Source organism: Ranitomeya variabilis, chromosome 2 (genome assembly GCF_051348905.1).
Source record: "Ranitomeya variabilis isolate aRanVar5 chromosome 2, aRanVar5.hap1, whole genome shotgun sequence".
NCBI classification, from domain to species: domain Eukaryota; kingdom Metazoa; phylum Chordata; class Amphibia; order Anura; family Dendrobatidae; genus Ranitomeya; species Ranitomeya variabilis.
In genome coordinates, this window is record NC_135233.1 from 359,492,938 (window position 1) to 359,516,156 (window position 23,219).

A 23,219-nucleotide genomic window follows, 5' to 3' on the forward strand; every position below is an offset into this window, starting at 1 on the left:
TCACACTCTGGCCTCCAGGGGGAGCAAAGGGTTCTATGTATTAGGCCACTCCTCACAATCTGGTAAAACTGGGGGTTGGATAGGAAGTTAGAGAGAAGCTGACTGGGTTTGATCCAGGCAACATCCTGTGGCAGAGGGTGTTGTGGGGGGAAGATTCAGGGGGTCTCTGTCAGGGGTGGGATCCTGACAGCGGCCTAGCGAAAAGGACAGAACGTTACAGAGCTGCGCCTCCACCCGTTGTGGTGGCATCCTAAGAAAGGACACAAAGCGAGGTTTATTGTGGAGAAACGAGAAATGAGATCACAGCACAAAGGAGAATAGAACCAGTAGGAGTCATGCCTTAAGATCGTGGCAACATCCTACTGAGGCGCGTAGCCGGTGGCCGGAACGTCGAGGAAGTATTGGCGCTCCACGCATTACTTCAAACAGCGACAGGGCAGTTGACTTTAGGTTGGCTGTCTCACCTAAATCACCTAAGCAGACATAGGAGGCAATTGTGGGAGAGGGGCGACTCTAGGGTCCCGGAAGAACTCCAGGCCTACCCGTCATACGGGTGCATCCTAGCCATATCATCTGGGGGACAGAGAAGAACATCAGAACAGAAATGAGAGTTGTGAGAAAGAATATCAGAAACAGACACAACAGTTGTGAGGACTATCCCGTGGTGCTCAGCAGGGAGATACTACAACACACAGGCGCTAGAAGGTAGGCACTGATTTCCACCTGCAAAGGGTACTCTGGATGTGCCTTCGGACCAGCCGGTCTCAGCCAGCCCTGTTAGCAGTGCTCTGGATTGCGGACCCTGAAGCCTTCAGTAAAGAGGTAAAGAGACTGCAACCCTGTGTCCTTGTTATTCATCGCACCTTGCACCACGCACCATCCTTACACCTTTCATTGGACGCCCCTTAGCAGGGTCACGGACCGGGTCTAGCCACCATGACAACCCCAGGACCGAGACAGAGAGGCCCGGTACCGAGTGCCCCGCAGCCCTGCGTCTGGGGGCGCTCCACATGCAGCGTGGGATGGGAATAAAACAATTTTTTTCAGAGGTATGCTTGAGCACTTATGAGAGTATAAAAGAGTTGTAAGAAGCCTATTTACATGCAGTCAAATGTGATTTCTACGGTATAAAAGTGCTGACAGGTTCCTTTAAAAATAGTGTTTTGTAATGCTTCAATGATCCTGCGGGGGTGCTGTAGTCACTTTGAAAACCCGATGCAGCAGATAACTGCTGACTGCTCATGGATCCAGTGGTAGACACTTTGTGAATTTCATGCTTTTAAGGGATCTAAGTCACTTTTAATTTTAGACAGCAAAACAATTGTTATAATTTACACCAGTCTCAGCACTTGGCAAACCCACTCAAGTGTCAGAGGATTTCCATTTTTTACTAGTGTGGACTAATCCTGCTACCTTGGCCTACAGAATCTTCATTCTCCCCTCAAGAACATCTGGGCCGTCAGTGGTCGGTAATTGCCCAGGATGCTGTCAGCAGCGGATATTGATGGTTTTTGTGCCCAAATGTATTTAGCAGCAAAACATTCCTCAGACAACAATTAATATCCTCACTATAGGTGCGAGGCTGTAAGTGCCGGGATTTCTGCATCAGGCATTCATACTCCAGATTAAATAAATCGAGAAGTTTTGAAAAAAATTGTTATATTTTTTCTCATTTCCATATCATTAACATGTCTATCCATCATGTAATTTACAGAATTTATGTTGCTGTTTATGGCCGTCTGTTATCAGACGATTGAATAGCAGATGATCCAGCACTTTAATAAAATGTAAAACTTTCAATTCATTTCGAAAGCAAAGGTCACAAAAGAAATGTTTGGACATCACCCATGTAATGGCTAAAAAAACATACAAGGAAAATGTCCCTGAGAGACTATAATTGAGGTTAAAAACTGAATTCAACAAATTAAATCCTTGTATGTATTTTTGCATTATACTGGTGATGTCCAAACGTTTTTAGTGTGACATATGCTTTTAATATGAAGAAATAAAAGTTTGCATTTTTTTGAAGTGCTGGGTCAGCTGCTATTCTTGGACTGCTTCTCCTTTGGAATTGGGATCCTCTGTAGTGATGAGCGAATATACTCGTTACTCGAGATTTCCCGAGCACGCTCTGGGGTCCTCCGAGTATTTTTTAGTGCTGGGAGATTTTGTTTTCATCGCCGCAGCTGAATGATTTACATCTGTTAGCCAGAATAAGTACATGTGGGGGTTGCCTTGTTGCTAGGGAATCCCCACATGTACTTATGCTGGCTAAGCAATATAAATTATTCAGCTGAGGTGATGAAAACTAAATCTCCGAGCACTAAAAAATACTCGGTGGACACCCGAGTAGGCTCGAGAAATCTCGAGTAACGAGTATATTCGCTCGTCATCACTAATCCTCTGCACTCATGGATAGGGGAGCCGATCATTTTCTGTATTCTCCCATTTCAGACTATTATACAGTAGATACAGATGGTCATATATTATGTAATCTTACCTTCACTAATGACTGTGGCAGTTCCGTATTGCTGATTTGAAACATATTCCCCAAGAAGGGCAGAGGTGGAGGTCCTGGGGGTAGGTCCTTCTGTGTGACCCTTTTCCACCATTTAATGAGATAAATAAGGAGAGTGACTCCAGTAGCTAGGAGAATCGTTGTTGTAATGTTGAGTGCCATCCTGAGCCGCAGCCTCTATAGCTCGGTCTGTATTGTGTCCTATGTACTTACAGTATATACAATGTGGTACGGGGCGATGTTCCAACATATAAACAGTGAGAACCAGTTGAGCGTGTGCAAATCGCAGAGTTACAGCCGTATTGTTCAACACTTCCGCTCTCAGTGCTTGCAGAGAGGGCAGTCTTATCTTGGTTTGATGTCAGAGCCCACTGGAAGAGAAATGACACCCACCCCTCTCACACCAGACTCTGTGATGGAGGGATACTGCAGCTGGGTCCTCCTCTCCCCTGCTCTATAGCTACTGTACAGATTTGCTTATTTCTGAAGATCCTTCTAAACTATAGCCATTTATCGCAACCTAAATATGAGTACTGTGGGAACCAGGATTTATGTTTTGGAACAGAAAATAAAATATCAATCGTAAACAGCAGAAGAAGTGGGAAGACAGTGAGCGTCCATTTATATGGGATGATGTTCTGCTCATGTAATCGTTCCAAAACATTCCACTGATCATCGGAAGAACAAGCATAAATCTGCTTTCATAGAGAATTATGAAAATTACAAGATCGAGAAACATGTTAGTGACAAGCAAATGATGAAAAAAGAAAGCATTTCGGCATGAGGCGCTCATACTCCATACTGAATAAATCAAAATACTTTGAAAATTATATTTCCATTTTTCCATAATTTGCAGATCTGAAGTATATCTATCCATCCTGTGATCTCCATAATACCATGACTTTTCCTTCTTGGTGTTGCAAATTCAATGTTGAGTGGTATATACTGTGTTCATCATGTATGAGAATCCCACTTTTGAAAAGTACGATTTAATCAATATCTCGCTGACAACGAGAACAATTACTAACATTTTGATAAGACTAGGTTTCATAGAACATTGTTTAACCCATAACATGAAAATAATTTTAATAATATAACTTTTATTACAAAATCTTCAGTTCAAAGTAGTGCATGGAAAAATGAGTAAACCCCATATCAAAAATGACTACATCTACTATTGTGTATGACCTCTATGAATTTTAAGGACAGCACCAAGTCTTCTAGACATGGAATGAATAAGTTGACGACATATTGCGACATCTGTCTTTTTTGATTCTTCAAGAACAATCTCTTTTAGAGCCTGAATTTTGAATGGAGAGTGATGACAACTTGTCTCTTCACAATTCCCCATAGGTGTCCGGTTAGGTTCAGCTCAGGAGACACTTAGCCACTGAATCACTTTTGCACTGTTCTTCAGAGATGTTACAGTTCCGTGTTCTTTGTCACGCTGGTAAAGTGCATATCTACCAAGGGCAGACAGTGATGGTAGCAACTTTACTTTTACAATAAAAAGTACATCTGTAAATTAATGATATCATGAAAGAAATATAACTCCCGACACCAGCAGCCATCATGCCTGCCCACATAAGGGCACTGCCTCCACCATGTTTTACTGTAGGTGCCATGTATTCAAAACAATTAATTTAGAAAAATACATAGTACCAAGTGTGAAACATTGTGGAGGCAATGTCATTATGTAGGGCTGGCAACCTTTCTGCAGAAACCCTTTTGAAGAAAATATTTAAACCCTTCAAAATGTAGTCCATGAAAATGCTGGCAGTGATGTAGACATAGGCTATTTTTCTGTGTGCCTGACAGCTATACTTCATGTACTTTTACATACTTTCTGGCCGCTTTTCTGGGAATGAAGATGCTAAATGGATCTCGATTTTTTTTGTTTATTTGACTATCCAACAACTACCATGGCTATGTTCAATGTAAGATTATTATGGTATTATGGTATGAAAGGGACTTCTATTTATTTGACAAGTGTGATTCAAGATGAGGTAATTTTCATCTGCCTAAAAATCTTTTCTAGATTATTTTGCATTAAAGTAATCACCTTGTATTTCTGGATATTTCAAGAGTATAAGAAAACCATATCTCAGCTTCATTCTGGTCATCTCTGACCCAGCAAAGAACAAGTCTAAGATCGTCGCCTGTAGATTCTCTTCATGAAATTCAGTGTCTTTATTCTTTTTGTCCTAAAAAATAAAAATACAGCATTTTTTTATTCTTAAAAATGATCAAAAGCCCTCATGTACTTTGTAGCGCAATTGGAAGTCAAAACAAGTGAAACGAACTGGAATGATTAATTTCAAAGGACTTATTTGGGTCATTATAAACATTCTCTACATACCAAACATGACACTGGAAGGTCTGATAGTTTAATATTATCTACACACTCAACTTTTCCATTTTTATGAGGAAGCAATCTATAAAGTCACGAGGGCAGTTCTCGTCCATGGTGGCTCGATGGGTCATCATCATCTCATTGATAAATTGTTTTAGGCTGTCTGTAATTCTGAATATCTTCTGATGAGGAACAGGAATGTAGGACAGTTAGTAACATGCTAAATAGCTATGGTAATTAAAAGAAGTAATTAAAAAGCAACATTACTATTGCTTTGCTGTTCCAGTGTCATATTTATGTTCCTTATTCACCTTTACAAAACTTTTTTTGATGGCTTCAAGCGCATCTAAACTTGAAACTGAGACAACAATGTGGGATCAAAAAGCAAACTTTTATTTAGTGTCTACAGTTCCATTTTAGAACTATGTGTCTCCATTATTATAACCTGCAAACACTGATCCTGTAGTCATCCCAACTATTATTCATCCGCTACCTCTTACTAAGTTACTGTACCAAATACAGTTTAGTAAGAAGTAGAGGACAGATGATAGATGACAACATAGGTTGTGCTTGTGGTCTGTAACCATGGAAACAAAAAGCGTCCCAATGCAACTAAAAACTCCACCCCTACATGTGCCATTTTAATCCCTTTACCCCCGAAGGTGGTTTGCACAATAATGACCAGACCAATTTTTACAATTCTGACCTCTGTCATTTTATAGGGTAATAACTCTGGAACGCTTTAACAGATCCTGGTGATTCTGAGAATGTTTTTTCATGACATATTGTACTTCATGATAGTGGTAAAAAATTCTTTGGTATGACTTGCTTTTATTTGTAAAAAAAATGGAGATTTGGTGAAAATTTTCCAAATTTGAATTTTCATGCCCTTATATAACAGATACGTCATGCAAAATACTTAACAAATAACATTTCCCACATGTCAGCTTTACATCAGCACAGTTTTGGAATCAATTTTTTTTTGTTAGGAAGTTATAAGGGTTAAAAGTAGACCAGCGATTTTTCATTTTTCCAACAAAATTTACAAAACCATTTTTTTTAGGGACCACATCACATTTGAAGTGATCTTGAGGGGTCTATATGATGTAAAATATCCAAAAGTTATATCATTCCAAAAAAACTGCACCCCTCTAGGTGCTCAAAACCACATTTAAGAAGTATATTAACCCTTCAGGTGCTTCACAGGAATTTTTGGAATGTGGAAAAAAAATGAACATTTAACTTTTTTCACCAAAAATTCACTTCAGATCACAAAATTTGTATTTTGATAAGGGTAACAGGAAAAAATGGACTCCAAAATTTGTTGTGTTATTTCTCATGAGCATGCTGATACCCCATATGAGGGGAAAAAAAACACTGTTTGGGGCATGGCAGAGCTGGGAAGAGAAAGAGCGCCATTTGACTATTTGAATGCAAAATTTGCTGGAACAATTTGTTGATGCCATGTCGTGTTTGGAGAGCCTCTAATGTGCCTAAACAGTGAAAATCCCCACAAGTGACAGCATTTTTGAAGCTAGACCCCTGAGGGAACTGATCTAGATGTATGGTGAGCACATTGAACCCAATACTTCACAGAAGTTTATAATGTTCAGCCGTAAAAATAAAAAATAATCAAATTTTCCTCTCAAATATGTTTTTAGAACCAAATTTTGCAATTTCATAAGGGTAGCAGGAGAAATTGCATGAAACAATTTGTAGCATAATTTATCCTGAGTATGCTGATACCCCATATGAGGGAGAAAACTAATGTTTGGGCACACAGCAGGGCTTGGAAGGGAAGGAGCGCCATTTGACTTTTTGAATGTAAAATTTCCTGAAATCATTAGCGGATGTCATGTCCCATTTGAAGAGCCCCTGAGGTGCCTAAACAGTGGAAACACCCTGCAAGTGACCACATTTTGGAAACTAGACCCCACATGGAATGTATTTAGATGTGTGGGGAGCACCTTGAACCCCAAGTTGCTTTACAGAATTCTATAACGTTGAGCCGTGAAAATAATAAAATCACATTTTCATCACAAAAATGATGTTTTAGCCCTATTTTTTATTTTTCTAAGAGCTAATAGGAATTTTTTTTACAACAAACTGAGGTCCATTTTTCCCTCAGTGTGCCAATACCCTACATGTATTCGAGAAATATTTTTCAGGCACAGTGCAAAGCTCAGCTATTTGATCACAGCACTTCAGGGGTTAAAGTGTCGGGTGTCAGCTGTCAGAATCAGCTGACACCCGGTGGCGCTCGCCCATGCAGATGTAATGCTCCATCCCTGGTCAAATAGGCCCAGGGAACATGGACTGATTATTACATGTGATGTCAGAAAGGAGTTTTCCTACCCAATTAAAATATTATTGAGGGAATGGATAGTGTGAAGCTAAAAAAATGTGACATACTCACCTTATTGCGATTATGTCACCCTTCTTCTTCTTTGACAGAAGCTGAGACATGATTGTCTGCAATGGTCAGGTGACTCTAATGGCATATCATCAGAGGAAAAGAGTTAATAGCCAGCTGCTACAGCCAATCATAGGCCTCCGTAGTCCTTTATCATGTGGATGATGACCCTATTGCTTCCAGTGCAGACCACCTGAGTGACCTGCGTTGGATTAACAGGGCAGACGGCAGGGGACTATGCCAGATTTTGATATTTTCACCATCTATTTTTTTTTCATTACGTCTGACAACCGTTATAAATGGAACAGGTGTACTTTTTTTGGCTTCAGGTCCCAGTATTTTGAAATTAAGTTTTTGTCTCCATGGTTACTGACTACAAACAAAACCTGTGTTGTCATATCCTACAGTCCATCACACTTTCTGCCATCTGTCTTACATTGAACAAATATGCATATAGTCCAGTAGTTTAGAGTTGGGGGCCTGCTATCATCGCACATCCTAAAGACAGCTGTACCCCTGTGTGTGCAGGAGCTGTAGACACTAAACGGTAGGATAAATTTAAAGTAAGACTGGCTGCAAAATAGGCTTATTTTACCTGATGACTCATGTGATCTTTTGTTTAATTTTTGTGCCAAGGCTACAGACATTTCTGATTGCAGCCAAGGAATCCTGACATCCACCAGTCATAGGAGTAGAAGTCAACATTTTGGTAAATTAGCTTTAATTACATTACACCCTTGTACATTTTCGAATGAACGTTTTGTAATATTTACCTGCTCTGATCAAGTGCTAAACAGCTGGAAAAAATCTTTAATATAAGACAAGAGGGTCAAGAATTTTCGATCTTCATAGTCAAATCATTCACCAAACAAAACGGAGCAAATGACATTGGAAACAGCTAGTCGCATTATATCTATTGGCGCAATGTGTCATGAATCCCCAATGGCGAGGGATAGCACAGGACAAGCAAAGTATAATAAATATCGGACGAGCTCTAGGGTGATGGAACCTGGGCTGACCGCTGCCCTACGCCTGACAAACGCAACTAGAGATAGCCAGGGAGCGTGCCTACGTTGGTTCTAGACGCCACGCACCAGCCTAAGAGCTAACTAGTACTGCAGAGAAAACAAAGACCTCACTTGCCTCCAGAGGAATTAACCCCAAAAGGTATAGTTGCCCCCCACATGTATTGACGGTGAAATGAGAGGAAGGCACACACATAGAGATGATGTATATAGCTTTAGCAAATAGAGGCCCGCTGAAAACTAGAAAGCAGAATGATACAAAAGGGGACTGAGCGGTCAGCAAAAAACCCTAATCAAAAAAACCATCCTGAGATTACAAGAACCCATGTGCCAACTCATGGCACATGGGGAGAACCTCAGTCCACTAGAGCAACCAGCTAGCATAGAGACATTCTAAGCAAGCTGGACCAAAAACCAAACAACTGAAAATCAGCACTTAGCTTATCCTGAAAGATCTGGGAGCAGGTAGGCAGGAACCAAACAGAGCACATCTGAACACATTGATAGCCGGCAAGGGAAATGACAGAAAGGCCAGGTAAAATAGGAAACACCCAGCCCCTGATGGACAGGTGGAAACCAAAGGCCGCAACCCACCAAAGTCACCCAGTACCAGCAGTAACCACCAGAGGGAGCCCACAAACAGAATCCACAACAGTACCCCCCCCTTGAGGAGGGGTCACTGAACCCTCACGAGAACCCCCAGGGCGATCAGGGTGAGCTCTGTGGAAGGCGCGGACCAAATCAGTCGCATGAACATCGGAGGCGACCACCCAGGAATTATCCTCCTGACCATAACCCTTCCACTTAACCAAATACTGGAGTTTGCGTCTGGAAACACGAGAATCCAAGATCTTTTCAACAACATACTCCAATTCTCCCTCCACCAGCACCGGAGCAGGAGGCTCGACCGAAGGAACAACGGGCACCTCATACCTCCGCAACAACGACCGATGGAACACATTATGAATAGCAAACGATGCTGGGAGATCCAAACGAAAAGATACAGGGTTAAGAATCTCCGAGATCCTATAAGGACCGATGAACCGAGGCTTGAACTTAGGAGAAGAGACCTTCATAGGGACAAAACGAGAAGACAACCACACCAAGTCCCCAACAAGAAGTCGGGGACCCACGCGGCGACGGCGATTAGCAAACTGCTGAGTCTTCTCCTGAGATAACTTCAAATTGTCCACCACCTGATTCCAAATCTGATGTAGCCTGTCCACCACCACGTCCACTCCAGGACAATCCGAAGATTCCCCCTGACCAGAGGAAAAACGAGGATGAAACCCCGAATTACAAAAAAAAGGAGAGACCAACGTGGCAGAACTAGCCCGATTATTAAGAGCAAATTCGGCCAGTGGCAAAAAAGCAACCCAGTCATCCTGATCAGCAGAAACAAAACACCTCAAATAAGTTTCCAAGGTCTGATTAGTTCGCTCCGTCTGGCCATTCGTCTGAGGATGGAATGCAGACGAGAAAGACAAATCAATGCCCATCTTGGCACAAAACGTCCGCCAAAATCTAGACACAAACTGGGATCCCCTGTCAGAAACGATATTCTCCGGAATCCCATGCAAACGAACCACGTTCTGAAAAAACATAGGAACCAACTCAGAGGAGGAGGGCAACTTAGGCAAGGGCACCAAATGAACCATCTTAGAAAAGCGGTCACACACAACCCAGATAACGGACATTTTCTGTGAAACCGGGAGATCAGAAATAAAATCCATGGAAATGTGCGTCCAAGGCCTCTTCGGGATGGGCAATGATAACAACAACCCACTAGCCCGTGAACAGCAAGGCTTAGCTCGAGCACACACTTCACAAGACTGCACAAAGGTACGCACATCCCTAGACAAGGAAGGCCACCAAAAAGACCTGGCCACCAAGTCTCTTGTACCAAATATTCCAGGATGACCAGCCAACACAGAAGAATGGACCTCGGAGATGACTCTACTGGTCCAATCATCCGGAACAAACAGTCTTTCTGGTGGACATCGATCCGGTTTATCCACCTGAAACTCCTGCAATGCACGTCGCAAGTCTGGGGATACGGCGGACAATATTACCCCATCCCTAAGGATACCAGCAGGCCCAGTGTCTCCAGGAGAGTCAGGCACGAAACTCCTGGAAAGAGCATCTGCCTTCACATTCTTTGAACCTGGCAGGTATGAAACCACGAAATTGAAACGAGAAAAAAATAACGACCAACGAGCCTGTCTAGGATTCAAACGCCTGGCAGACTCAAGGTAAATGAGATTCTTGTGATCAGTCAAGACCACCACGCGATGTTTAGCACCCTCAAGCCAATGACGCCACTCCTCAAATGCCCACTTCATGGCCAAAAGCTCCCGATTACCCACATCATAATTGCGCTCGGCGGGCGAGAATTTTCTAGAGAAGAAAGCACATGGCTTCATGACCGAGCCATTAGAACTTCTCTGTGACAAAACCGCCCCCGCTCCAATCTCGGAAGCATCAACCTCCACCTGAAAAGGAAGTGAAACATCTGGTTGACACAACACAGGAGCAGAAGAAAACCGGCGCTTAAGTTCCCGAAAGGCCTCCACGGCCGCAGGAGACCAATCAGCAACATCAGCACCCTTTTTAGTCAAATCAGTCAAAGGTTTAACAATACTGGAAAAATTAGCAATGAACCGACGATAAAAATTAGCAAACCCCAAGAACTTCTGAAGGCTCTTAACAGATGTAGGTTGTGTCCAGTCACAAATAGCCTGAACCTTAACGGGATCCATCTCAATAGTAGAAGGAGAAAAAATGTACCCCAAAAAAGAAATCTTCTGGACTCCGAAGAGACACTTTGAGCCCTTCACAAACAGAGAATTGGCCCGCAAAACCTGAAACACCTTCCTGACCTGTAGAACATGAGACTCCCAGTCATCAGAAAACACCAAGATATCATCCAAATACACAATCATAAACTTATCCAGATATTCACGGAAAATATTGTGCATAAAGGACTGAAAGACTGACGGAGCATTGGAGAGTCCAAAAGGCATTACCAAATACTCAAAATGGCCCTCAGGCGTATTAAATGCGGTTTTCCACTCATCACCCTGTTTTATCCGCACCAAATTATACGCACCACGAAGATCTATTTTAGTGAACCACCTAGCCCCCTTAATGCGAGCAAACAAATCAGTAAATAATGGCAATGGATACTGGTATTTGACTGTAATCTTATTCAGAAGGCGATAATCTATACAAGGCCTCAGGGAACCATCTTTTTTTGCCACGAAAAAAAAACCTGCTCCCAGAGGGGACGAAGATGGACGAATATGTCCCTTTTCCAAGGACTCCTTAATATAATTCCGCATAGCAGTATGCTCTGGCAGTGACAGATTAAATAAACGACCCTTAGGGAACTTACTGCCAGGAATCAATTCTATAGCACAGTCACACTCTCTATGAGGAGGGAGCGAATTGAGCTTAGGCTCCTCAAAAACATCCCTATAATCCGACAAAAACGCAGGGATCTCCGAAGGAGTAGATGAAGCGATAGAAATCGGAGGTGCATCATCATGAACCCCCTGACATCCCCAGCTTAGCACAGACATTGTTTTCCAGTCCAGGACAGGATTAAGCGTTTAGCAAATGACCAATCCATAAGACTCAGGGCAGCGCCTGAATCCACATAGGCATCGACGGAAATGGAAGACAGTGAAAAAATCAGAGTCACAGACAAAATGAACTTAGACTGCAGAGTATCAATGGCAAAAGATTTATCAACCCTTTTTGTGCGTTTAGAGCATGCTGATATAACATGAGCTGAATCACCACAATAAAAACACAAACCATTTTTCCGCCTATAATTTTGCCGTTCACCTCTGGACTGAATTCTATCACATTGCATAGTCTCAGGTGCCTGTTCAGAAGACACCGCCAACTGGTGCACGGGTTTGCGCTCCCATAAACGCCGATCAATCTGAATGGCCATAGCCATAGACTCATTCAGACCTGTAGGCGCAGGGAACCCCACCATAATATCCTTAATGGCCTCAGAAAGACCATTTCTGAAGTTTGCAGCCAGGGCGCACTCATTCCACTGAGTAAGCACCGACCATTTCCGAAATTTCTGACAATATATTTCCGCTTCATCATGCCCCTGAGAGAGGGCTAATAAAGCCTTTTCAGCCTGAATCTCTAGGTTAGGTTCCTCATAGAGCAATCCCAATGCCAGAAAAAACGCATCCACACTGAGCAATGCAGGATCCCCTGGTGCCAATGCAAATGCCCAATTCTGAGGGTCGCCCCGTAGGAACGATATAACAATCTTGACCTGTTGAGCAGGGTCTCCAGAGGAGCGAGATTTCAAAGAGAGAAACAATTAACAATTGTTCCTGAAATTCAGGAAGGTAGATCTATCTCCAGAAAAAAACTCTGGAATAGGAATTCTAGGTTCAGACATGGGAGTGTGAACAACGAAATCCTGTATGTTTTGAACCTTTGCCGCGAGATTACTCAGGCTAGAAGCCAAACTCTGGACATCCATGATAAACAGCTAAGATCAGAGCCATTCAAGGGTTAAGAGGAGGTAAGAAGCAGCTAGACAGCAATTAAGGGCTAGGCAGCAAAACTCTGAAGGGAAAAAAAAAAAAATTTCCCTTGAACACTTCTTTTTCTCCTGCTTCAGCCCAAACAATTAACACTTTGTGGGCCGGCTATACTGTCATGAATCCCCAATGGCGAGGGATAGCACAGGACAAGCAAAGTATAATAAATATCGGACGAGCTCTAGGGTGATGGAACCTGGGCTGACCGCTGCCCTACGCCTGACAAACGCAACTAGAGATAGCCAGGGAGCGTGCCTACATTGGTTCTAGACGCCACGCACCAGCCTAAGAGCTAACTAGTACTGCAGAGAAAACAAAGACCTCACTTGCCTCCAGAGGAATTAACCCCAAAAGGTATAGTTGCCCCCCACATGTATTGACGGTGAAATGAGAGGAAGGCACACACATAGAGATGATGTATATAGCTTTAGCAAATAGAGGCCCGCTGAAAACTAGAAAGCAGAATGATACAAAAGGGGACTGAGCGGTCAGCAAAAAACCCTAATCAAAAAAACCATCCTGAGATTACAAAAACCCATGTGCCAACTCATGGCACATGGGGAGAACCTCAGTCCACTAGAGCAACCAGCTAGCATAGAGACATTCTAAGCAAGCTGGACCAAAAACCAAACAACTGAAAATCAGCACTTAGCTTATCCTGAAAGATCTGGGAGCAGGTAGGCAGGAACCAAACAGAGCACATCTGAACACATTGATAGCCGGCAAGGGAAATGACAGAAAGGCCAGGTAAAATAGGAAACACCCAGCCCCTGATGGACAGGTGGAAACCAAAGGCCGCAACCCACCAAAGTCACCCAGTACCAGCAGTAACCACCAGAGGGAGCCCACAAACAGAATCCACAACAGCAATGGCTGTAAAGAAGTATAAAGAGGACGTCAGTCATTGATTTAAATATAAAAAACACTAAAGAAATTGAGAAAATGTATGTTCAATATAAAGAACCAGGGGGACATTCATTCATTGTGTAGGAAAGACTGTCCCAAAAGATAAATAGGAAAGCGTTCTTTACAGTAAGAAAAGTCAGTTTGAGGAAAACCCTAATGCAAGAGGCAGTAATGGCACAATCTAGATAACTATTTAAAAACTACTTTTCACACAACATATAGCATTGTGGCTGATCTATTGATATATAATGTATAACTATTCAAGGAAGGTTGAACATGATGGACCTCTATCTTTCACCACCCATGAGACTACACTCCTCAGCATTGAAATTATTACACCAACAAGGAAACTCGTGGAAAGACTAAAATCATATGTTTGATGGATATGTTCATGATGTGCAAATGATAAAAAATGGAATCAAAAGGTTTAAAATATTTCAATGTATTCAGTGTAGAGTATGAGTGCCACTTTCAGAAATTCCCGCACGTACAGCCATGACAGCAATCAATGAGGTCATTAATGGTTGTCTGAGGAATGTTCTGCCATGCTGAATGCACTTGCACAACTGCAAACCAATGATGTCCCAGATGTGGTCAATGGGAGACAAATGGGGAGATGCTGCAGGTCATGATAGCACATCTAGGCCATGTAGTCTGCCCACTGTAATACCATCAACATGCAACCTGAGGTCGTATGGAAAAACAACTCCTGGGGCATTTGGGAGAAATGGCAGTACCAGTAGTTTTATGACAAAATCATTATAGCACCCAGGTGTTAGGGTACCTAGAATAAAGTCTAGGTTTGTTTGGCTTCTAGACATTACCCTGCCTCACAATCTGTAAGTAGGACTCGTGCAACTTTCTGTCAGGACTCTGAACATTTTTTACCTTTTGTGCATTATTGCCTTTTTCCAACATGGCGTCTTTGGCCTCATGTGCACTTGTCTTCCTGCTATAAAACTCCACCCCAGCCTTCAGTCTGTGCTAGATTAATCTGCTTTGCATCCAGCTCCTGGTTACTCCCTGGCCTTGCACCTGCACCTGCACCTGCTCAAGTGAACCTGTGTTGGAGATCCTGCCACTCTGTTCTGAGTTCCTGCTGCATACACCAGCGTTCAGTAATCCTCCTTCATCTGCTGCTTGTGTTACTTCCATCTGCATTTGCTGGACATGTAAGCTGTTTCTGCTCTGCAAAACCTGAGACTATTAACCAGGCCTCCCTGGTTGAGCTAAGATATGATTTGAACTGCCTTATAGCATATCTATCTGTGTCTGGACTAAGTCAAGGATCTATTCGTGTCAAGTTTCCTCAAGTATAACTGTGCTTCATAGACTTTCTGTTTGTTGCATCTACCTCTGAAGTTTCCTATTGACTGCTAAGCTGCGTTTATTATTTGGAAAAGAGAAACAATAGTATATCACCTGCGCTGGTGCTGGGAGTCTGGCTCGATGCTGCAAGGTCAGCGCCCTTCGTCAGAGCCCTGACGAAGAAGGATCGCATCCTTCGAAACGCGTTGGATTGGTTAATCCACATACGCGCCCGCCCACTAGCTGTGACGTCACACTGCTTGCCACGCCCCTTCTCAACGCCGCCACCGCTTCAGCGTTGCTTCCGGCCGGGGCACGCCAGAAGTTGGCGGTTCCTTCCATCAGACTCTCGCGTCCCTCCAGCAGACCTGACTCGCGCGGAGCGAGTCGAGCTCCCCTGATCCCACGACCTTGCAGCATCGAGCCGGACTCCCAGCACCAGCGCAGGTGATATACTATTGTTTCTCTTTTCCTAGCATACAGGGTACGCACAGACCCGGGTTCTATCACCAGCAGCTACTTTCTTCCCCTCCGCCCTTCCCCCTCACTCTCCACTCTCCGAGCGCCAGTGTATTGCTTTTTCTTTATCTACTGCGTTTATTATTTGCACCAAATGTTGTGGACTTGAGTTTCTCTCTGCACCTGCTTGAATCACCGTGTGATAATATAAACTTTACCACTTATAAAACTGTGTCCTGTTGTCTTGTTCCACGCAAAGAGTCTCCTGAATTATCCCCTATAATTATTACAGGATAATCTAGCCATAAAAAAAAGGAGACTGCTGGAACAATGACTGCAGAGAGCAGATTAGAGCAGGTGTTTTCCATAATTAGATCACTGCAGAAAGATGTGGAAGGTCTGCAAAAGAAGTTTGGAAGCTTTGAACACAATCAACAAGTGTTTGGACAAACTTTGCAGGACTTAAGCAATCGCATGGCAGCCCAGGAAAACAACCTTGCTGGCATAGAGTCCCAGTATGGACGGGCTTTTCAGGACATAAGCACGCAAATAGCTGCACAAGTGACTTTATCCTCTGGGCAACCGCCACTAGCTAGCCCACCTAAGTTGCCCCCATTCAGATTTAATGGTGATCGCGACAAATTTTGTGGCTTTGTGAATCAATGTATGCTATATTTTGATGTGCATGCTGACCGTTTTCCTACTGATAGATCCAAAGTATTGTGTGTAATAATGCTACTGACCTCACGAGCGCTCACCTGGGCAAATCCGATGATTGAGTCTCGTGACTCGCGGTTAAATGACTTGGATGATTTCTTGGCCGCTATGGCATTAATGTTTGATGACCCTAATCGCTGTGCAACCGCTGAATCTGCTTTGCTGTCTTTACGCCAGGCTAAACGTTCTGTTATTGAGTATGCCACTGAATTCAGGAGATTGGCGGTACATACCAATTGGGACAGTTATGCACAATTGCCTATTTTTAAAAGGGGTCTGTCTAGTATTATAAAAGATGAACTAGCTCGCTCAGAGTCACCACAAGAACTAGAGACATTTATACAGCATTGTGTGCGCATAGACATTCGCCTTACTGAGCGTAGGCAGGAGAAATTTGCTGCATATAAGAGCCTGCAGGTAAAACATCTCTGGAAGTGGAGGAGGTGCCCATGCAAATTGATTCCATTCAGAGACGCGAGATCAATGAGCGCCGGGAGCATCGCCTTCGTGAAAGTCTATGTTTCTACTGCGGCCAGTCTGACCACTTCTTGATCAATTGTCCTAAGTGTCCTAGACGGCCTAACAAGGTGCTAGCAGCAATAGGGGAGCATGACAACTGTGATGATGAATCTGACATCTCTGAATGTAGCCTGCCTTTAAACGCTGTATTCCATTCACTTTCTATGACTTCACCCCCCAAGGAGCTGAAGGAAAAGAACTCTCACTGTTCTCTCCCTATTAAGATTCTGTGTTCAGGAAAGTGGATTTCCAGTTCAGCTACGATTGACTCTGGTGCAGGTGGCAATTTCATGGATATCGCATTTGCCAAGGAACATGGTATTAAAATTCAGCAAAGAGCCTCTCCAATTACCATGGAAACAGTGGATGGGTCACCTTTAATCTCTGGGCCTGTGGATCAGGAGACCGTACCCCTTGAAATTTTGTTGGAGCCTAATCATTAGGAGCAACTTTCTTTCTTGCTAATTTCTTCTCCTCATTTTCCTGTGATTTTAGGCATTCCTTGGTTGCGTTCTCAGAACCCAATTATCAACTGGGAGACAAAGAAAATTATCTTTCCAACAAGGAGCAACTCAGCGTTAACAGAAGCTGTCCCTGAGTCCACGGCTACGGAACCACATGTACAGGTATCTTCTTTACCTCCAGCATATAAAGAGTTCTCTGACCTCTGTGACAAGAAGAATTCAGATCAACTTCCTCCACACAGGCATTATGGCTGTTCCATTGAGTCACGTATACCCTTTGGCGGCACCTGAGCTTCAAGCCTTAAAGGATTATATTGATGAAAATCTGGCCAAGGCCTTCATACGTACTTCTTTCTCACCAGCAGGGGCACCCATTTTTTTTGTAAAGAAGAAGGATGGGACCCTGAGACCCTGTGTTGACTATCGGGAACTCAATAAGGTAACCGTACGAAACCGTTACCCTTTGCCTCTGATTCCCAAATTACTGGAAAGAGTCCGACACGCTAAGGTGTTCTCTAAGCTGGATCTTCGTGGGGCTTATAATTTGGTGCGTATTCGTCCAGGGGATGAGTGGAAGACAGCATTCAGATAATAATAATAATCTTTATTTTTATATAGCGCTAACATATTCCGCAGCGCTTTACAGTTTGCACACATTATCATCGCTGTCCCCGATGGGGCTCACAATCTAAATTCCCTATCAGTATGTCTTTGGAATGTGGGATGCTGGTATGGACACTTTGAATCTCTTGTGATGCCCTCCAGGCTTTGTAATGCCCCTGCAGCATTTCAACACCTTGTTAATGACATCTTCAGAGATTTGTTGGACCAGTTTGTGGTGATCTATTTGGACGATATACTAATCTTTTCTGACTCTCTACAGGAACATGAAGAACATGTCAAAACTGTTTTAAGACGTCTGAAAGAGAACCAACTGTATATCAAGCCGGAGAAATGTGAGTTCCATCGTTCTGAGATACAGTTCTTGGGTTATATCATCTCTCCCCAGGGGCTGAACATGGAATTTGGTAAGATTCAGGCTATCCTTGACTGGCCGGCACCCAAGAACGTTAAGAAGGTCCAACGTTTTATTAGTTTTGCAAATTTCTACAGATGCTTCATTCGAAATTTTTCTGATATTGTCCATCCCATTACTTCCTTGACAATGAAGGAAAAGCCCTTTAAGTGGTCATCACAGGCTCAAGAAGCTTTTGATCGGCTGAAGATCTGTTTCACATCAGCACCGCTGTTGATACACCCAGATCCAACACATCCGTTCATTGTGGAGGTGGACGCTTCTGATAATGCTTTGGGGGCTATTCTCTCCCAAAGAACTGGAGAGAAGGGTCTGCTACATCCTTGTGCTTTCTTTTCCCGCAGACTAACCTCAGCAGAGAAGAATTACGACGTGGGAGACAAGGAATTGCTGGCTATTATTGCGGCTTTCAAAGAATGGAGGCATCATCTGCAAGGAGCTGCACAACAGATCATAGTGCTAACTGATCATCGCAATCTAGAGTTCCTTAGATCCTCTAGATGTCTTTCTCCTCCTCAGGCTCATTGGAACTTATTCTTAAATCAATTTAACTTTGTTATCTCGTACCGTCCAGGTTCTCGAAATGGGAAGGCTGATGCTTTATCCCGAATCCATGCTGCGGATTCCGTACCTGGAGCCCCGTCCAAGACCATTCTATCTGATGCCAATTTCATCAGAGTTATCCATGATCAGGACTTGTGGAAGGAGTGCAGGGAGGCCTATGAAGGTGATGTATTTCTGGCCAACCCACCTGTGGATATTAAAGGGCACCTGTCACCCCGTTTTTTCAGTATGAGATAAAAATACTGTTAAATAGGGCCTGAGCTGTGCATTACAACAGTGTATTTTGTGGACCCCGATTCCTGTTGTGAATTGCGTTTTGCTCCCTCTAGTGGTCATTAGTGATTTGACACTGGAGCTTCTGTCTTCTCCTATTTGCTCACCTGGGCCGTTAGTTCAGGGGCGTTGCTATATTAGCTCTCTGGACCTTCAGTTCTATGCCTGGCATCGTTGAATTCAGAGCTAATCTGTTGTGCTCTTGTCCTTTGATCCTGGTTCCTGTATTTCAAGCTAAGTCTGCTTCCTTGCTTTTTGCTTTGGTTTTGTTTTGTATTTTTGTCCAGCTTGTTCCAATCTGTATCCTGACCTTTGCTGGAAGCTCTGGGGGGCTGGTGTTCTCCCCCCGGACCGTTGGACGGTTCGGGGGTTCTTGAGTCTCCAGCGTGGATTTTTATAGGGTTTTTGTTGACCAGATAAGTTATCTTGCTTTATTCTGCTATTAGTAAGCTGGCCTCTCTTTGCTGAACCTGGTTCATTTCTGTGTTTGTCATTTCCTCTTACCTCACCGTTATTATTTGTGGGGGGCTTGTATCTTGCTTTGGGGTCCCTTTCTCTGGAGGCAAGAGAGGTCTTTGTTTTCTTCTCCTAGGGGTAGTTAGATTCTCCGGCTGGCGCGTGTCATCTAGCGATCACCGTAGGCATGATCCCCGGCTACTTCTAGTGTTGGCGTTAGGAGTAGCTATTTGGTCAACCCAGTTACCACAGCCCTATGAGCTGGATTTTTGTATCTCGCAGACTTACACGTTCCTCTGAGACCCTGTCCACTGGGGTCATAACAGATTCCCCACCTATGCTGCCAAAATACGTTACCAAAGTAGCCATTTTCGCCTGTCAATCAGGCTGGTCTGGTCAAAAGGGAGTGGTGTCTTTCCCCAGATCTTGCTTAGTTTTCCGTTTAATCTTGTCTTTAAGGGTGGCATGTGGTTCAGAGATCGACGTATCTACGTCCCGGAGGTCGTCGGTCTGCAGATCCTCAAATTGGTACATGACTCCAAGTTGGCTGGTCACAGGGGGGTACAGAAGACACAAGAGTTCCTGAGCCGATTCTTCTGGTGGCCAACTTGCCTGAAGGATACCAAGGACTATGTTCTCTCTTGCGAGGTATGTGCCCATTACAAGACTCCTCTTGTGGCACCTACGGGTCTTCTACAACCATTACCTGTTCCATCCCGCCCTTGGAGGTCTATATCAATGGACTTTATTGTGGAGCTGCCTACATCGGGGGGCATGAATACAATCATGGTGGTAGTTGATCGCCTGACTAAAGCTGCTCATTTTGTTCCGTGCACCGGCCTCCCCTCTGCTAAAGATACAGTGAACTTGGTTATACAGAATGTCTTTCGGTTGCCTGGGGTGCCGGATGAGATCATCTCTGACCGTGGAGTACAGTTCACTTCAAGATTCTGGAAGGGGTTTTGCTCTGCACTCAATATTAATGTCTGTCTCTCTTCTGCTTACCATCCCCAGACAAATGGTCAGACTGAGCGTACCAACCAGACGCTGGAACAATATCTAAGATGCTATGTCAGCCATCTCCAGGATGATTGGTTGGAGTTGTTGCCGTTAGCCGAATTCTCATATAATAATTCTCAGAGCGCCTCCACTAAATTTACACCTTTCTTTGCCAATCTGGGTTATCATCTGTGTATTTTACCTAGGTCTCAAATTAATTCTCCGTTTCCAGCAGCGGAGGAAAGGCTGACTGCGATGAGACAAAATCTGGAGGTTCTGAAGGAATCCCTGACCACGGCTCAAGAACGTTATAAGAGATCGGCTGATAGATTCCGTAAACCTGCACCCATGTTCAAGGTAGGAGATTCCGTGTGGTTAGCAACTAAGAATCTGAAGTTAATGTTCCTTCACAAAAACTTGGACAGAAATTCATTGGCCCTTTCAAGATCAACGGTATTGTGAGCTCTGTGGCCTGCCGGCTGAAGCTACCTAGGACAATGAAGGTACACCCAGTTTTTCATGTATCTTTACTAAAGCCTGTATCTCCTAATACCTTCCAGGGACGTGTTGTGCCACCTCCGCAGCCTGTGGTGATTGATGGGCAAGAACAATTCGTGGTGGAGGAAATTATTGATTCCAGGATTCACAGGAATCGGCTACAATATCTGATAAGATAGCAGGGATGTCCCCCTGAGGAAGACTCTTGGGAACCTGTGGAAAACATCAATGCCCAACAGAAGATTTCTCGTTTTCCTCAGAGATTCCCTGAGAAACCAGGTCCAGGATCGTCCTGAGGCCGCTTCTAAGGAGGGAGTAATGTCAGGACTCTGAACATTTTTTACCTTTTGTGCATAACTGCCCTTTTCCAACATGGAGTCTTTGGTCTCATGTGCACTTGTCTTCCTGCTGTAAAACTCCACCCCAGCCTTCAGTCTGTGCTAGATTACTCTGCTTTGCATCCAGCTCCTGGTTACTCCCTGGCCTTGCACCTGCACCTGCACCTGCTCCTGTGAACCTGTGTTGGAGATCCTGCCACTCTGTTATGAGTTCCTGATGCATTCACCAGTGTTCAGTAATCCTCCTTCATCTGCTGCTCGTGTTACTTCCATCTGCATTTGCTGGACATGTAAGCTGTTTCTGCTCTGCAAAACCTAAGACTATTAACCAGGCCTCCCTAGTTGAGCTAAGATATGATTTGAACTGCCTAATAGCATATCTATCTGTGTCTGGACTAAGTCAAGGATCTATTTGTGTCAAGTTTCCTCAAGTATAACTGTGCTTCATAGACTTTCTGTTTGTTGCATCTATCTCTGAAGTTTCCTATTGACTGCTAAGCTGCGTTTATTATTTGCACCAAATGTTGTGGACTTGAGTTTCTCTCTGCACCTGCTTGAATCACCGTGTGATAATATAAACTTTACCACTTATAAAACTGTGTCCTGTTGTCTTGTTCCACGCAAAGAGTCTCCTGAATTATCCCCTATAATTATTACACTTTCTCTTGTGAAGGCGACTTCATGAAATTGCATACATGGTCTTGTCAGATTTGACGAATGACATGTAGTACTCTGTAACGTAAGTGAAATTAGACGTCACGTACAAAGACTAAGACATCAAACATTGTCTACACAAACCATCAAAAGGCATTTGCACAACATTGCACTACAAGCCTGACATCCAGTGGCTACAGGTGCTCCATTAACCTCACACCACCGCTCTCTAAGGCCATCATGAAGCAGAGTAAAATGAATGAAAGTTGAAATGGAGGTCTATTCTCTTCAGGGATGAGTTCTGCTTTTGTTCTGTATTCAAAGATTAGTCTGATGATCATGTGGGCAATGCCAAGAAGAGGCCTTCATGAGGAAATGTGTATGTGTCCAAAGAGTCATTTTTCAAGACAACAACCCTATGACCCATGTTGCTGGTGCCATTATGAGCAGATTGCATGGCCTAAACGTGTTACCATAGCTTGCAGCATCCCCGGACGTGTCTCCCGTCAAGCATATCTGGGACATCATTGGTCAGTTACTGCACAGGGAACTGCCAGCAGAAGATCTTGATGATTTTTGTTTTAAATGTGACAAATCATTTTTCAGACAACCAGTAATATCCTCATTGATAGCAGCCAATGCTGTAAGTGCGGGGATTTCTACATATGGCAGTCATACTTCATACTGGATAAATAGATGTTTTGAAAATTTTGCTTCCATTTCTTTTTGGTTTTGTTTATCAGTAATTTGTCTTTCCATCCTGTTATTTTTATAATTCCACCATTTTTTATATAAAAATGTAAACTAAGTAACTTTTTCCATTTTTTCCATGTTTAAAAAAGGTGGAGTTCATGAATTCATTAATTACATTATTTATTTTCTATATATGTTTATATGTAACTGTGAATGATGGATCATGGCAAGATTTATACACAACATGATTGCAGATCAATAATCAAATGATCAAATTAATATTTTGGCGAGTACAATGAGCTCATGTTAATGTTTTATTTTACACATTGATTTCAGTAGATGTCACTGGTTTACCACGGCAGAGAGGAGCCAGAAGATCGCAGTGTCTGACTTCTCCTACTCCTGCACTGATTAGAAGCACTTCCCCTTCATATTAAACTGTGTAAGGT

General features: G+C 43.3%; 1 protein-coding gene across 3 annotated transcripts in view; it reads right to left on the reverse strand.

Annotated features, from left to right (window-relative positions):
- The window catches only part of LOC143805913 (cytochrome P450 2C8-like), a 64,862-nt gene that overhangs the window by 30,160 nt on the left and 11,483 nt on the right, over positions 1-23,219 (reverse strand). Inside the window, exons 4-6 of one of the 3 annotated variants that reach the window (XM_077285670.1) lie at positions 8,058-8,092; positions 4,581-4,722; positions 2,501-3,981 (exon numbers count right to left, since the gene is read on the reverse strand). In XM_077285670.1, coding sequence (XP_077141785.1) covers positions 2,501-2,680 — 180 coding nt within the window. In that variant the 5' untranslated portion in view covers positions 2,681-3,981; positions 4,581-4,722; positions 8,058-8,092. The remainder of the gene's footprint in view (positions 1-2,500; positions 3,982-4,580; positions 4,723-8,057; positions 8,093-23,219) is intronic. The other 2 variants (XM_077285669.1, XM_077285671.1) reach the window with 2 other exon arrangements.